Here is a 15,296-nt window from a genome sequence, read left to right as displayed (position 1 = left end):
TCTTCGTGGTATAGGCTAGAACTGATGGCGGCATTCAAGAGAATCCGGAAGGTCTAACCTTGTCTGTGTTATTCTGAGTAGGATTAAATGATTGAATGACTGTGACGAGCCTCAAACTCCTGAGGGCGGGGCGTTAGTGACAGACGCACAAGAATCATTGGATTCTATTCTGGCCTGATTGAGAACCGACAGATGGATAGCCGTGCCGTGACAGGGTGCGTTGAACATTTCCACTGAGAGGATGGGAGGTAGCCACTGACAACGGTGAAACCCTTGATTAAGCTTGCCATGGAAAGCAGTAAGAAGGATTGGATGAAGACAGTAGGAAAGCAGAGAGACGGAAGGGACAGCATCTTCATATGCTTATCTGAAATTCCTACCAATGAATTACATAAGTATCTCTATCTTTATCTTTATGTTTTATTCACCCATATCCATTTGAGTTTGCCTGACTGAGATTTGCAAGGTGACCAAAGCTTGCTTCATACCAACAATCTCTGTGGGATCAACCCTTACTCGCGTAAGGTTTATTACTTGGACGACCCAGTACACTTGCTGGTTAGTTGTGCGAAGTTGTGTTTATGCCATGGTATTGAACACCAAGTTTTTGGTTTCATCACCGGGGATTATTTGAGTTGTGAAAAGTAGTGATCACAATTTCACGCACCAGGCTGCCAACCTCCCGTTGAGGTATTGTACCTCTTTGACACAAGTCGGACTTTTCATGTCGAGTATGGCTCGGCATTTATCTGGGTTTGCCTCGATTCCTCTCTGTGTGATCATGAAACCCAAGAATTTACCGGCTTCTACTGCGAAGGTGCATTTTGCGGGATTGAGTCGCATACCGTGCCGTCTTATCGTGTTGAATACTTGGGTCAGATCGGATAATAACATCTCTTCGCTTCATGTCTTTACTAACATGTCGTCCACGTAGGCTTCCATGATTTTTCCGATGTGGTCCGAAAAAACTTTATTCATTAATCTTTAAAAAAGAGGCTCCTGCATTTTTAAGACCGAAGGGCATGACAATGTAGCAGTAGTTTGCCTTTGGGGTTAAGAATGAGGTTTTCTCTTGGTCGGGTCGGTACATTGGGATTTGGTTGTATCCCGAGTATGCATCCATAAAGGAGAGATATTTATATCCGGAGGAGGCGTCGACCAGTGCGTCGATGCTGGGGAGTGGATAAGGATCTTTTGGGCAGGCTTTGTTGAGATCAGTGTAGTCAGTGCACATTCACCACTTCCCGTTTGATTTTTTCACCAAGACGACGTTAGCAAGCCATAGTGGGTATTTGACTTCTCTTATGAAACCTGCCTCCAGTAGAGCTTGTACCTGCTCTTCCACAGCTTGAGAGCGTTCTGGTCCCAGTTTTCTACGCCTTTGTTGCACCGGCCGAGATCTTGGGTAGACTGCTAGCTTGTGGCACATTAGCTTGGGATCTATGCCTGGCATGTCTGCGGCCTTCCACGCAAAGAGGTCGACGTTATCTCGTAAAAACTGTATGAGTGCTTCTTTTATGGCTCCTTTTAGGAGTGTGCCGATATTGGTCATTTTGTCCGGGGTATCCTTGATCTGGATTTTCTCTATTTCACCTTCAGGTTGTGGGCTGAGTTCTTCCCGCCACTGAACTCCACCGAGCTCGATTGTGTGGAATTCTTTTCCTCCGCTTCTGAGGTCTAGACTTCCATTGTAACAGCGGCGTGCCGTCTTATGATCTGCTTTTATTGAAGCTATCCCTTCTAGGGTTGGGAATTTCATGCATAAATGTGGAGTAGAGACTATTGCACCAAGCTGATTTAATGTTGTCCAGCCTATTAAGGCATTATAGGTTGAGCCTACGTCGACCACGATGTAATCTATCTTGAGTGTTCTTGACTGGTTTCCCTTTCCAAAGGTTGTATACAATGAGATGTATCCCAGCGGTTGAACCGGGGCGTCTCCTAGTCCGAACAGGCTGTTCGGATATGCTCTATGTTCTTTTTCTTCTAAGCCGAGCTTGTCGAAGGCAGTTTTGAACAAGATGTCGGTGGAACACCCTTGGTCTATCAGTGTCCGGTGGAGGTTTACATTCGCCAGTATAACAGTGATGACCATGAGATCGTCGTGTCCTAAGATTATACCACATGCATCTTCTTTGGTGAAGGTAATTGGGGGAATGTCGGGTGCATCCTCCTTTCCTTCGACATGATATACCTCTTTAAGATATCTTTTGCGAGATGATTTGGAGACTCATCCTCCCGCAAATCCGTCGTGTATCATGTGGACGTGTCTTTCTGGTGTACGGGGTGACTTCTCGATTCGTTCGATATCTTCTTCCCTTCTTCTTTTTCTTTGTTCATCTTCTCGGGTGGCCAAAAACCAATCTAGCTTCCCCTCTCTTACTAGTTTTTCGATGACGTTTTTTAAGTCAAAACATTCATTGGTGGAATGTCCGTAGATTCGATGGTATTCACAATATTCAGCCCGATTTCCTCCTCCTTTTTTGCCTTTGAGTGGTCGAACTGGGGGTATTCTTTCAGTGTTGCATACTTCTCTGTAGACGTCCATGAGAGACACCCGAAGGGGGGTGTAATTGTGATATTTTTTATTTTTTCTCCATTTTGATCTTCCTTCTTTTTGGATTCTTTGTCTTTATCCCAGGAGGTGAATCCAGATTTTGAGGTCTCTCCTAGTCGAGAGTTTTCTTCCATGTTGATATATTTTTCTGCTCATTCTTGTACTTCGTTCAGAGATGTGGGGTGCTTTTTTGATATAGATTGGCTAAAAGGTCCCTCTCACAACCCATTGATGAGGCCCATAATGGCAACCTCTGTTGGTAGGTTCTGTATGTCTAGGCATGTTTTGTTGAATCTTTCCATGTAGTTGCAGAGAGTTTCCCGTTCTCCTTGCCTGATTCCTAATAGACTTGGAGCGTGCTTATCCTTATCTTTTTGGATGGAAAATCTGGCCGAAAACTTCTTGGCTAAGTCATCGAAACTTGAGATGAACCTAGGAGGTAGATTGTCGAACCATCAGATTGCCGTCTTTGTTAAAGTAGTTGGAAAGGCTTTGCAACGAACTGTATCTGAGGCGTCGGTGAGGTACATTCTACTTCTGAAGTTGCTGAGCTGATGGCCGGGATCCGTAGTGCCATCGTATAGTGTCATATCTGGGGATTTAAAGTCTTTAGAGATTTTGGTCTTCATGATTTCCTTGGTAAATGGATCTTGTTCCTTGTGGGAGCTGTCCTCATGAGGGGATCGGTTGGCTTTGGTCTTGAGATCGGCTTCGAGTTTTAGGAATTTGTCCTCCAATTCCCGGCGTCGCCTTATTTCCTTCTGTAAGTCTTTCTCAGCCTCTCGTTGATGTAGAACATCTTCCTCAAGTTATTTTAGATGGTCTTGAAGTATCTCCATGGCTCCCGAGTTTGAATTCTTTTTGTTGTTAGGCTGAGGAGTATTATCTGGGGTAGTGTCCGCATTTTTATGCGGTGTTCTATCCTCCAGGTCTGAATTATGATCATTGTCATGGTCATCTGCCATAGTGATGGGATGACTTCCAGGTTCCCCGGCAACGGCGCCAATGTTTCAAGGATTACCTGAAACTGTAGGTCGATCTTGGACGAAATCTCCTGTGCTGGTCGGAGCTGGCGTGTCTGGCTGTGCTGGACCTGGTGACGGTACTAATCCTTCATCCCCGAAGGGTGGAGGGTACTTGCAAGGGACTCCAATGCTTAAGTTAGCAAGGGTATTAAGCAGGTATTGAGTAGAATCATAGTATGAGTTATACCTGGGTACTCCAGTGTATTTATAATGGTGTAGAGAGACCTTCCTTAGATAAGATAAGTTAGTTATCTTATCTTATCTTTATCTTCGAGCGAGGTCATCTTATCTTTAAGGGAACCGCCTTCATCTCTATAGGCTTGGGCTGCCCTTGGATTCGGGTCGTGTTCCTCTGTTTGGGCCCTTTATTGGGCTTTCCTGGTAGTTTGGCCGAGCTTTTTGAGAAGAGGTCAGATTGTTCTGACCTAAGAAGGTCGGTCGCTTTGTCGGTAGAACGTCCCGGGTCGGACAGCTCGACCCAGGGTATGAACAGTTATTTTCTTTGCTGAGAGTTTTGTTGGGATGTTAGCCTTGTAGATTTTTTCTGAGCCCTTACCCTGTCACTGCCTCCAAAGGATGCCCTTGGTCCTTGGTGTGCATCTTGGGGTTTTCCTTTTACTGTTTGTATGCTCGAAATCATGTTTGTCTGAGATGTTTTCATGTCGCCCGAGCTGTTTTGGTTAGTAATCCATTTTATTTTTCTTGCTGTAGGACTAGTTGGCCATGTCTTCTCGCAAAAATATTGTTGAGACGTCTTCCAAGATTCCTAAGGGTATGTCCGACTGGCTGGACTCCCTCGTGTTGATGCGTGTCTCTGTGGTAATTGCTGAGTTCTGTGCAGAGTTGAGAAAACGTCATAGGATTTGTAGTAGTTGTGCCCAGGAGAAAGATTATGAGCTTGTAGCACCTGATTCTGATGAGAGGGTTTGTTTCCCAACTTTGGTTCAGGGAGAGCATCCATTTTTTATGCCTATGACTATTTTTTCAGCCAACTGAACATTACTTTCCCTTTTACTTCCTTCGAGACTGACTTGTGTTGGTTGTGTAACGTTGCTCCATCCTAGCTCCATCCGAACTCTTCGGGTTTTATCAAGATCTTTCAGTTGCTCTGCCAAGAATTAGATGTCGCACCTTCTCAAACTCTCTTTCTATATGTCTTTGTTCTGACCAAGCCTGGGACTACCAAAAAGAAAGCTTCTTTGGTTTCTTTCAGGTCTGCCCAAGGGCACAAAGTTTTTTCCATGTATGATGAGTCCTTTAGGGACTTTAAGAACTACTTTTTCAAGGTTCGAGCTATTGAGGGAGCTCAACCTTTTTTCTTAGAGGTGAATGGTGAACCTGCCTTCCCTTTGTGTTGGTAAAAGAATGTTGTAGTGTCTCGATACTCATGGGAGATGCTTGATGAGGTCGAGCAGGCCTTTGTAACTGTGTTGGAGGATATTTGGGGGTAACCTCCCCATCTTGACACAAAGAGATTTTTGGGGGACCGTTTTCTTGTCCGAGCCGAACTGGGTAGTGACCGACTTCTTTTGTTATGTTTTGTTTGTTTTTACTTCTCTTTCTCCAGTTTTGTAACTTATTTTGATTTGTTTTTTCAGAGATGGCCAAGACCAATGATTCCATGAAAGCCTTTAAAAAGGCAAGGAAGGCTACCGCTGTGCAAAATATTTCGGCCAAGGCTACAGGGGAAGGATCTTCTCAAGTTCCTCCTAAGAGACCAATCTCGAGTTCTACTGGGCCGAGGAGGGTGATCCCAACACCTTAGGTCCATTTAGTTAATCCTCCCCAGACCTCTGTTGCTACTTCTTCTCCTGACTTTGATGCTGTCGGGTTTGTTGATCAACAAATTGCTCCTTTTGGTGTCATGCCTACTGATGATGTATCCATTCTTTATCATTTGGATTTTATCATTCAGAGTGGCATTAAACTGGCACACATGGGAGCAACTTTATAACGGACCGCTCAAGATCTTCATATCCATGCTACAAAGGCCTTTATGGAGGAGGCCAAGTCGAAATTTGATCAGATTAAGGGCTTGAAGGAGGAGCTCGAGGTGAAAGTGGCCGAGTTGGAGAAAGAGTTGAAAGGGGAGAAGACTCGGGCTGTTGCTTTGGCAGCTTCTGCCAAGTTGTCTGAAGATATGGCTTTGAAGCATAAGGATAGCTATGTTACGACTTACAGGGAGATGATGGGTCTGTGGGAGGAGTTGGAGTCTGCCCGAGCTGATTATGCCGAGTTCCAGGGTCATCGTGTGGGTAGCGTAAATGCTGCTTATGAGAATCTAAGGGATCAAGTTCAAGTTCTTGCGCCCGATCTTTAACCTTACTCTTTTCAGCTTGGACAACATCGTAAAAGATGGTAAGATTGTCCCAGATGACCCTGATGATGATAAAGTTGACCCTCCTCCTGTTCCCACTACCAAAGCCTCCATTGCGCCACCCTCTTCAATTCAGGCAGCTGAGGTCGCTCAGCCTGATGTTCAGATCCTAAACCGGGATGATGGGACGGTAGATGCGGTGCCTCTTCAGACCCGTCTTCCTTCACCCCGGGATGTTGCTACTGGGAAATCTCTGGATCCTCTTTGATTATTTCTGATGTATTTGTGTATAGCCCGGCCTGTGGGCTTTTGAATTCTCTTATTTTGTAGTTTTTTGTCTGAACTTCTGGATACTTTAGTTGCTTTTTTAGCAACTTTACTTAGAAAAACAAAGGTAGTTTTTCAAGCCTCTTGGGGTCGACTTCGGGTGGCCTCTAGAGCTTTGATTATGACGATGACTTTGTTTCTTTTGTGATATGCTAGTCTGCATCTTTCTTTGAAAGCTTTAGGGGATCTTGAGAGTGTTGAGGCTTTGTTGTCCAATCTCTTTTGATCCTCTTAGAGTTTTTATTTTCTGTCTAGCTTTGTGTAGCTAATCTTTTTTGCATTTTGTTGATGTGGTATTGGTAGTTTAATTTTCTTGAGGTCATAGCTTTCTTGGTCTGACTTGGATTCCGTGTAGCGCCTGCCTTCTGTTGTCCGACTTCATCATGTCGGTCCCTCCTAAGTTATTTCTAGTAATCCATTTTCTCTGGACCTGGGTCAGGTATCTTTTATGGATTTACTTTTTATAACTTTTTTAGTTTGGACCGACTTCATCATGTCGGTCCTTCTTAAGTTATTTTTAGTAATCCATTTTCTTTGGACCTGGGTCAGGTCTCTTTTATGGATTTACTTTTTATAACTTTTTGGTTTGGGCCGACTTTATCATGTCGGTCCTTCTTAAGTTATTTTTAGTAATCTATTTTCTTTGGACCTGGGTCAGGTCTCTTTTATGGATTTACTTTTTATAACTTTTTAGTTTGGGCCGACTTCATCATGTCGGTCCTTCTTAAGTTATTTTTAGTAATCCTCTTTTTCTAGGGCTGGCCAGGCCTCTTTCCAGGGATTTATGTTTTATAACTTTGGTTATTTGTGGTCGACTGGTCTAACTTCTTCATGTCGGTCCGTCTTTTAAGTTATTTTTTAGCAACCCATTTTTATTAAAACCTCGTCAGCTCCTTTCCTATGGTTCACTTTCGATAACTTCTTGCATTTAATCTATTTTGTCGCTTTTCATCTTTGCCAATTTTGTAGAAATTGGGTTTGATCCTCGCTTGGTCGACCTTTGATGAATTCAGTTTTCACCTTTGTTGGTCTTTATCGTGATCGGGCAGTGAATTTAGTTTTCACTTTTGCCGATCTGTAACTTTATAATTGAGCGATGAAATTTTGCGTTTTTAGATTAATGCGTCTTGATAAAGGATTTGTAGAAAATCTAAAAAAACTTTATTCGAATAGAAAATATGCAAATATATACATGTGGGAGTTTTACCCCCTCTAAGTTAGGTATTTCATGGATCTTGGCTTGGTGCCTTGTTAAAAAACCTTTTTAAGGAAAAAGAGTGCACCTCATCCTAAGATCCTTTACTATATCCTAACTGTAGTACCTTCTTAACTTGCAGGCGTGCCATGACCTTGGGAGCTCTCGCCCTTCGAGTTCGGATAGCTTGTAGTAGCCTTTTTCGAGAACTTCTATGACTCGGTAGGGTCCCTTCCAGTTTGCTGCCAGCTTTCCTTCTCCAAGTCGAGTTATTCCGATGTCATTTCGGATTAGGACGAGGTCGTTCTCAGCAAAACCTCGCGGCACTACCTTTTGATTGTATCTTGAAGCCATTCGACGTTTTACTGCCTCTTCCCTGATCCGAGCTCTTTCTCGGCTTTCTGGAAGTAGGTCGAGTTCTTCTCTTTAAAGTTGGAAGTTGGCCTCTTCACTTTAGTGGATTACTCTGGGTGATCCTTCTTCGACCTCCACTGGGATCATTGCCTCTATTCCGTAAGCTAATCAGAAAGGTGATTCCTTTGTGGTGGAGTGTGGAGTTGTCCGATATGCCCATAGGACTTGCGGGAGCTCTTCAGCCCAGGCTCCTTTTGCATCTTGTAATCTCTATTTTAACCCGGCTAATATGACTTTGTTAGCAACTTCTGCTTGTCCATTGGCCTGGGGGTGTTCTACGGATGTGAATTGGTGTTTTATGTTCAGATCAGCCACCAATTTTTTGAAGCCTGCATCTATAAATTGAGTGCCATTGTTTGTGGTGATGGAGTATGGAACCCTAAATCTTGTGACAATGTTTCTATATAAGAATTTTCGGCTTCTGTGAGCAGTGGTGTTAGCTAGGGGTTCCGCCTCAATCCATTTTGTGAAATAGTCTACCCCCACGGTGAGGAATTTGACTTGTCCAGATCCTTGAGGGAAAGGACCGAGAAGGTCGAGTCCCTATTTTGCGAATGGCCAGGGTGAGGTTACACTGATAAGCTCCTCTGGTGGGGCGATGTGAAAGTTGGCATGTTTTTGACATGGTGGACATGTCTTTACAAATTCTGTTGCTTCTTTTTGTAGAGTCGTCCAATAGAATCCAGCCCGGAGTACTTTTTTGGTAAGAGCTTGTGCTCCGAGATGGTTGTCACAGATGCCACTGTGTACTTCTTCTAAAACTTTCTATGTTGGAAGTCGGCACATATTTTAACAGTGGTGTTTGATGACTTGCATCATTTACCTTTTTTTCTTGCATAAAAAGACCATAAAAGAGCACAAATCTCATTTGATCAGCACAATTCATGCATTATTTGATGAATATTATGGTACACTACTTTGAAGATGAGTTGTGCTGAACTGCAGGTGAAAAAGGTATCAAAAATGGGAAGAAGACAAGCAAGAAGCTGGGCGTGAGAAACTGGCGTGTCACTTGAGGGCAAACGCCACAAAAATGTATTGGCGTGGCACGCCAGAAGCTAAGCGTGGCACGCCAGTACTAAATTCCAGAAGGGAGAACCAAGCATGCATGTGGGCGTGGTACACCAAGAACTGGGTGTGGCACGCTAGTAATAAATCCCAGAGAGCAAAGAAGAGGAATACATGAAGGGCGTGGCACGCCAGATCCTGGACGTGCCACGCTAGTGCAAATTTCCAAAGAACTCAACCAAGCACACAACAGGCGTGGCACGCCAGTTCAAATTTCCAGAAGCAAGGAAAGTGGATGAATCAAAGGACGTGCCACTTGAGCTTGAAGGCGTAGCACGCCAACACAAGAATGTCAATATGGCGTGCCACTTGAGCTCGAAGGCGTGGCACGCCAAGGTTGAAAGAGGGACGAGTGTGCAACTTGAAGGATTGAGCGTGGCATGCCAAGCCATTTTGCAAGGCACGTGACACGCCTGAGAAGTGCCAACCACACGCCAGCTAAGGGGTCACGTTTATTAAGTGCTTTCTTTCCCTCCAAAATGTAATTTTCCTTTTTCACTTTTGTAATTCTTTTATTTTCACTAGGAGTAGTATATATACCCCAAAAGAGTACTGAAGAAAGAGATTAAGCAGTTAGTTCTAGATCCATTTTTACATTCCACTTTTGAGTACTTTCTAAGCTATGAGTAGCTAATTTCCCTCTCATTGAGAGAGAGAGCTCTGTTGTACTTGATGGATTGATAATAGTAAAATTTTTCTTCTCTTCATCTTCTCTTGATTTGCTAAGAGGAATTTCGTGCTTAATGTTTAGTATTCAATCATCTTGGGAAAGAGATTGAATGCAATTGGGTTTCATGGGAACCTTGGGAAAGGAAACATGAAACCATGCTTGAAATCCCTTCTCACATTTGAGTAGATTATGGGTTTTGGTGATTGGATACGTGACAGATAATCCCCCATCTACCTGAATCTACAAAGGTGTGTGGTATAATCAGGGACCAAGCATATCTCTCTTCATGAGTAATTAGACCAAGGAATTGGCTATTGATCAAGATCTGAGAGATTGAGTCACCAAGGGATTGGGGCTCAATCAATCATGATTGCCAAGAGGTCAGTGAGTTGCATGATTGAAGGAGATCTAAGATATATTTGATCCAAAGAGACAACATCTCCCAATCTCAATGAATTCCCCATTCTCATCTATCCATTTCTTTATAGCTCAATTTTACTTTCAGCAATTCCCCATTCCCATTTACATTCAAGTCATTTATGATTTAGCAATTTACATTCTACAATTTCCATTCCTGCACTTTAATGCTTTTCTTTATATTCTAGTCATTTACATTTATGCCATTTACAATTCTGTACCTCACACTATTATTGATCCGCTTGACTAATTCACCAATCAATTAAAACTGCTTGAGTTTGCCAATCTCTGTGGATACGATCCCACTCCTCTATGGGTTATTACTTGGCGATAATTCTGGTGCATTTGCCAGAAGAACTCGTTCACTAAATTCTGAAAGGGGGTAGTGAATCGAAGTCATCAAGTTTTATGGCGCCGTTACCGGGGATTGGCTTAAATTTAACAGTGATTAACTTGATTGGAGAGCTAGATTAAGCAATTTAATTTCCTTGTCATTTTTAATTTCTTTAATTTAGTGTTTTTTCTTCAAATTTTCTTCTTCTTTGATTATCCCCATTCCCACTCTTCTAACTGTTTGATCAATTGCACCACTCACAGTAACAACCACTCTAACAAAGTGATTCATTCACCCACTTTCTTTCTTACTCTTTGTCTTGGTTATTTGTATGACAGGTAGGAGAAGCGGAGCTTCAAGTTCCTTTGATTTTGAACCAGAGAGAACTCTCTTTAGATTAAGGAGGAAAGCAAGAGGGAAGAGAGTCGTTGGTGCTGAGGAAGAGGAAGAGTATTTTGAAACAAACATGGAGGAGAACATGGAGAATCATCATGAGGAAGAAGTTCACAACAATGCCAGGGGAGGCCCAGTCAATCATGATGGCAAGAAAGGAGAGTCTTAGGCTCTTACATCAATCCAAGTCCAGAGAATTGTGGCAGCAGCATCCTAAAGCCAACAATTCATGCCAATAATTTTGAGCTGAAGCCTCAGCTTATCACACTTGTTCAGAATAACTGCTCATATGGAGGAAATACCCAAGAAGATCCTAATCAACATCTCGGCATATTCTTGAGGATATGTGATATTGTAAAGTCCAACGGGGTACACCCCGACATCTACAAACTACTATTGTTCCCTTTCTCACTCCGAGATAAGGCAGCAAAGTGGTTAGAATCATTTCCCAAGGACAGCCTGACTACATGGGAGGAGGTCGTGAACAGATTCCTTGCTAGATTTTACCTCCCATAAAGAATCAATAGGCTGAGTGCTGAAGTGCAAACTTTCAGACAACAAGATGGAGAAACACTCTATGAGGCCTGGGAGAGATTCAAAGATCTCACTAGAAGATGCCCACCATAAATGTTCAATGAGTGGGTACAACTACACATCTTCTATGAGGGACTATCCTATGAAGCAAAGAAAGCAGTAGATCATTCTTCAGGAGGCTTGCTTAACAAAAAGAAAACCATTGAAGAGGCCATAGATGTCATTGAAATTATAGCCAATAATGAGTACTTCTATGCCTCAGAAAGGACTCAAAAGAAGGGAGTGCTAGAACTCAATTCTGTAGATGCTTTGTTAGCTCAGAATAAGGCAATTGCGGCACAAATAGCAGCACTAACCAAGAGGATGGAGGCCAACCAAGCCTCAGTCATTCAAGACCAAACTCCTCAACTAGAAGGAAATGCACCAGAATTTGAAGGTGACTGGGAACAACTTAATTATGTGCACAATTCATCCAGAACACCTTATGACCCACACTCTAAGACATACAACCTAGGTTGGAAGAACCACCCAAACTTTGGGTGGGGAAATCAACAAAATCACAATAAGTCTTATCCATCAAATCAACAAACCCACAACCCCAACCATCAAATAGGGAATTATAGACCTTACTATAACTCACAAAAACATCATACCACAACAACCAACACATACACAACAACCTCAATCAAGATACACCATTCTCAACCATGCAATCATGCGAAATCAAGAGCAACTTTGAGAGGATGGAGGCAGCAATAGCACAACTGTCATCCTAAATTTCAGGGGCAGTCTCCTCCCTCATGGACAGACAAGCACAAACCGACAGGAGGATAGATGCTAATCAAGAGGAATATAGGTCAAATCTGAAAAATCAAGGTGCAACAATCTCAAAGTTGGAAGCATAAGTAAGGATTTTTTCCAAACAAATCCCACTCTCCACTCACACATTTCCCAGTGATACCATGGCTAACCCAAGAGGGAAGTGCAAAGCCATAACTCTAAGAAGTGGGAAGGTTGTAGAGGAAGGAGCCCCGAGCAAAGATAGTCATGAAGAGGTTGCATCAAAATATGGAAAAGAGGACGAAGAGGAGATCCCAACTTCAACCCCTCCAAAACCAGTTTTGAAGCCTTATGTACCAAAGGCACCATACCCTCAACGATTGAGAAAGGATGGGAAGGATGGTCAGTTCTCTAAGTTCCTAGAGATCTTCAAGAAGCTCCAAATTAATATACCATTTGCTGAGGCATTAGAGCAAATGCCACTCTATGCCAAGTTCTTGAAGGATCTCATAACCAAAAAGAGGAACTGGGAAGCAAAAGAAACCATAGTATTGACTGAGGAGTGCAGCGCCATCATACAAAAGAAGCTACCTCAAAAGCTGAAAGATCCGGGGAGTTTTCAAATCCCCTGCATCATAGGGGACATCACTATTGAGAAAGCTTTGTGATTTGGGAGCTAGTATAAATCTCATGTCCCTAACCATGATGAGAAGAATGAAGATTGAGGAAGCCAAGCCAATAAGAATGGCACTCCAATTGGCTGACAGAACATTCAAGTTTCCACATGGGGTGGTGGAAGATTTACTAGTGAAAGTAGGGGAGTTTATTTTCCCTGCTGATTTTGTTGTGCTAGACATGGAGGAAGAGGCCAACACATTAATTATCCTGGGAAGACAATTTCTAGCTACTGCTGGAGCCATAATTGATGTACAAAAAGGGGAACTAGTCTTGAGATTACATGAAGAAAAAATGGTCTTCAACGTCTTCAAAGCAATGAGCTACCCCAAGGAATCCATATGAGAATGCATGATGGTAGATACCATGGAACAGATAGTTCAAGAAGTTATGGGGGAAGAACAATGTGAGGAAAACATTGAGCTGGAACAAGCAACCTTGAGGAGCTCAATCATGTCAACTATCACAGACAACAAAAATGCAGATGCACCAAAATTGGAGCTGAAAACCTTACCTCCTAGCTTAAAGTATGCATACCTGGGCACTAATCACACTTACCCAGTGATCATAAATTCAAGTCTGAGCAAGGAGCAAGAGGAGGAACTTATCCAAGTGCTGAGACAACACAAGGATGCCATAGGCTGGACACTCTCAGATTTAAAGGGGATCAGCCCTTCAATGTGCATGCATAAAATCTTACTTGAAGAGGATGCCAAACCCTCAAGACAGCAACAAAGGAGACTGAACCCAACTATGAATGAAGTAGTTCAGAAAGAAGTTCTAAAATTGTGGCAAGCAGGGGTGATCTACCCCATCTTGGACAGCCCTTGGGTAAGCCCGGTGCAAGTAGTCCCTAAGAAAGGGGGGATCACTGTTGTGGCAAATGAGAAGAATGAATTGATACCCATAAGAATGGTAACCGGATGGCGTATGTGCATTGACTACCGGAAACTTAATGAAGCCACCCGGAAAGATCACTTTCCCCTGCCCTTCATGGACCAGATGCTTGAAAGATTGACAGGACATGAGTACTACTATTTTCTAGATGGGTATTTGGGCTACAACTAAATTGTTGTAGACCCAAAGGATCAGGAAAAAATTTCATTTACTTGTCCATATGGTGTTTCTGCTTATAGGAAAATGCCCTTTGGATTGTGTAATACACGTGCCACATTCCAAAGGTGCATGCTCTCCATTTTTTCAGATATGATTGAGAGGTTCATAGAAGTATTCATGGACGATTTTTCCGTGTTTGGGGACTCATATTCTGATTGCCTATACCACCTTTCTATTGTGCTAAAAAGGTGTCAAGAAACCAACCTTGTTCTAAACTGGGAGAAGTGCCATTTTATGGTAACTGAAGGGGTGGTTCTTGGTCACAAGATTTCAAAAGATGGCATAGACGTAGATAGAGCAAAATTGGAAGTAATTGAAAGATTGCCTCCACCTTGCAATGTCAAAGCAATCAGAAGCTTTTTGGGACATGCTGGGTTCTATAGGAGGTTTATTAAAGATTTTTCAAAGATTGCAAAACTCCTTAGCAACTTACTTGTCTCCAATATTCCTTTTGTTTTTGATAGAGAATGCATGGTAGCCTTTGATGAACTTAAAAATAGACTCTCCTCTGCACCTATTATAGCACCACCAAGTTGGGATCTTCCCTTTGAACTAATGTGTGATGCATCTGATTTTGCTATTGGTGCCGTCCTAGGACAGAGGAGAGACAAGCTAGTACATGTAATATACTATGCTAGCAAAGTCCTTAATGAGAATCAAAGGAACTATACCACCACAGAGAAAGAACTTTTAGCCATAGTTTTTGCTTTTGACAAGTTTAGATCATATCTTATTGACTCAAAAGTAATTGTGTTCACTGATCATGCAGCACTCAAATATTTGCTTACCAAACAAGAATCCAAGCCCAGATTGATAAGGTGGATCCTGCTGCTCCAAGAATTCAATATTGAGATCAAAGATAGGAGCGGAGCGGAAAGCAAAGTAGCTGACCACCTCTCAAGGATCCCACAAGAAGAAGAAATGCAGCAAGTTACAGTAAATGAAAGCTTCCCTGATGAACAATTGATGATGATTTAAGTAGCCCCTTGGTTTGCAGATATAGCAAACTTTAAGGCCATTGGGGAGTTACCAACAAACATCAACAAGCACATGAGGAGAAAGCTAATCAAGGATGCCAAACACTACATCTGGGATGACCCCTATCTGTTCAAAAAGTGTACTAATGGTGTCCTAAGAAGGTGTATATCCCATGAAGAAGGCCAAGAGGTGCTATGGCAATGCCATGGATCAGCATATGGAGGTCACTTTAGTGGAGAACGGACAGCAGCAAAGGTGCTCCAATCCGAATTTTACTGGCCAACAGTATTTAAGGATGCCAAAGAAATGGTGTCAAAATGTGATGAATGTCAAAGGGTCGGCAATCTGACCAAGAGAAATGAGATGCCACAGCAATACATATTAGAGCTAGAACTATTTGATGTACGGGGAATAGATTTCATGGGACCCTTCCTAACCTCCTACTCAAATAGCTACATATTAGTGGCCGTTGATTATGTTTCAAGATGGGTAGAGG

General features: G+C 42.7%; 1 protein-coding gene across 1 annotated transcript; it reads left to right on the top strand.

Moving 5' to 3' along the window:
- The first annotated feature begins 12,213 nt into the window (after positions 1 to 12,213).
- On the top strand, positions 12,214 to 12,699 carry LOC107478732 (uncharacterized). Its single transcript, XM_016098867.1, has one exon. The coding sequence runs from the start codon at positions 12,214 to 12,216 to the stop codon at positions 12,697 to 12,699; it is 486 nt and encodes a 161-aa protein (XP_015954353.1).
- Positions 12,700 to 15,296: the final 2,597 nt, after the last annotated feature.

The sequence above is a fragment of the Arachis duranensis genome, chromosome 3 (assembly GCF_000817695.3).
Source record: "Arachis duranensis cultivar V14167 chromosome 3, aradu.V14167.gnm2.J7QH, whole genome shotgun sequence".
In the NCBI taxonomy this organism is placed as follows: Eukaryota; Viridiplantae; Streptophyta; class Magnoliopsida; order Fabales; family Fabaceae; genus Arachis; species Arachis duranensis.
This window is presented reverse-complemented; position numbering and strand designations above follow the sequence as displayed.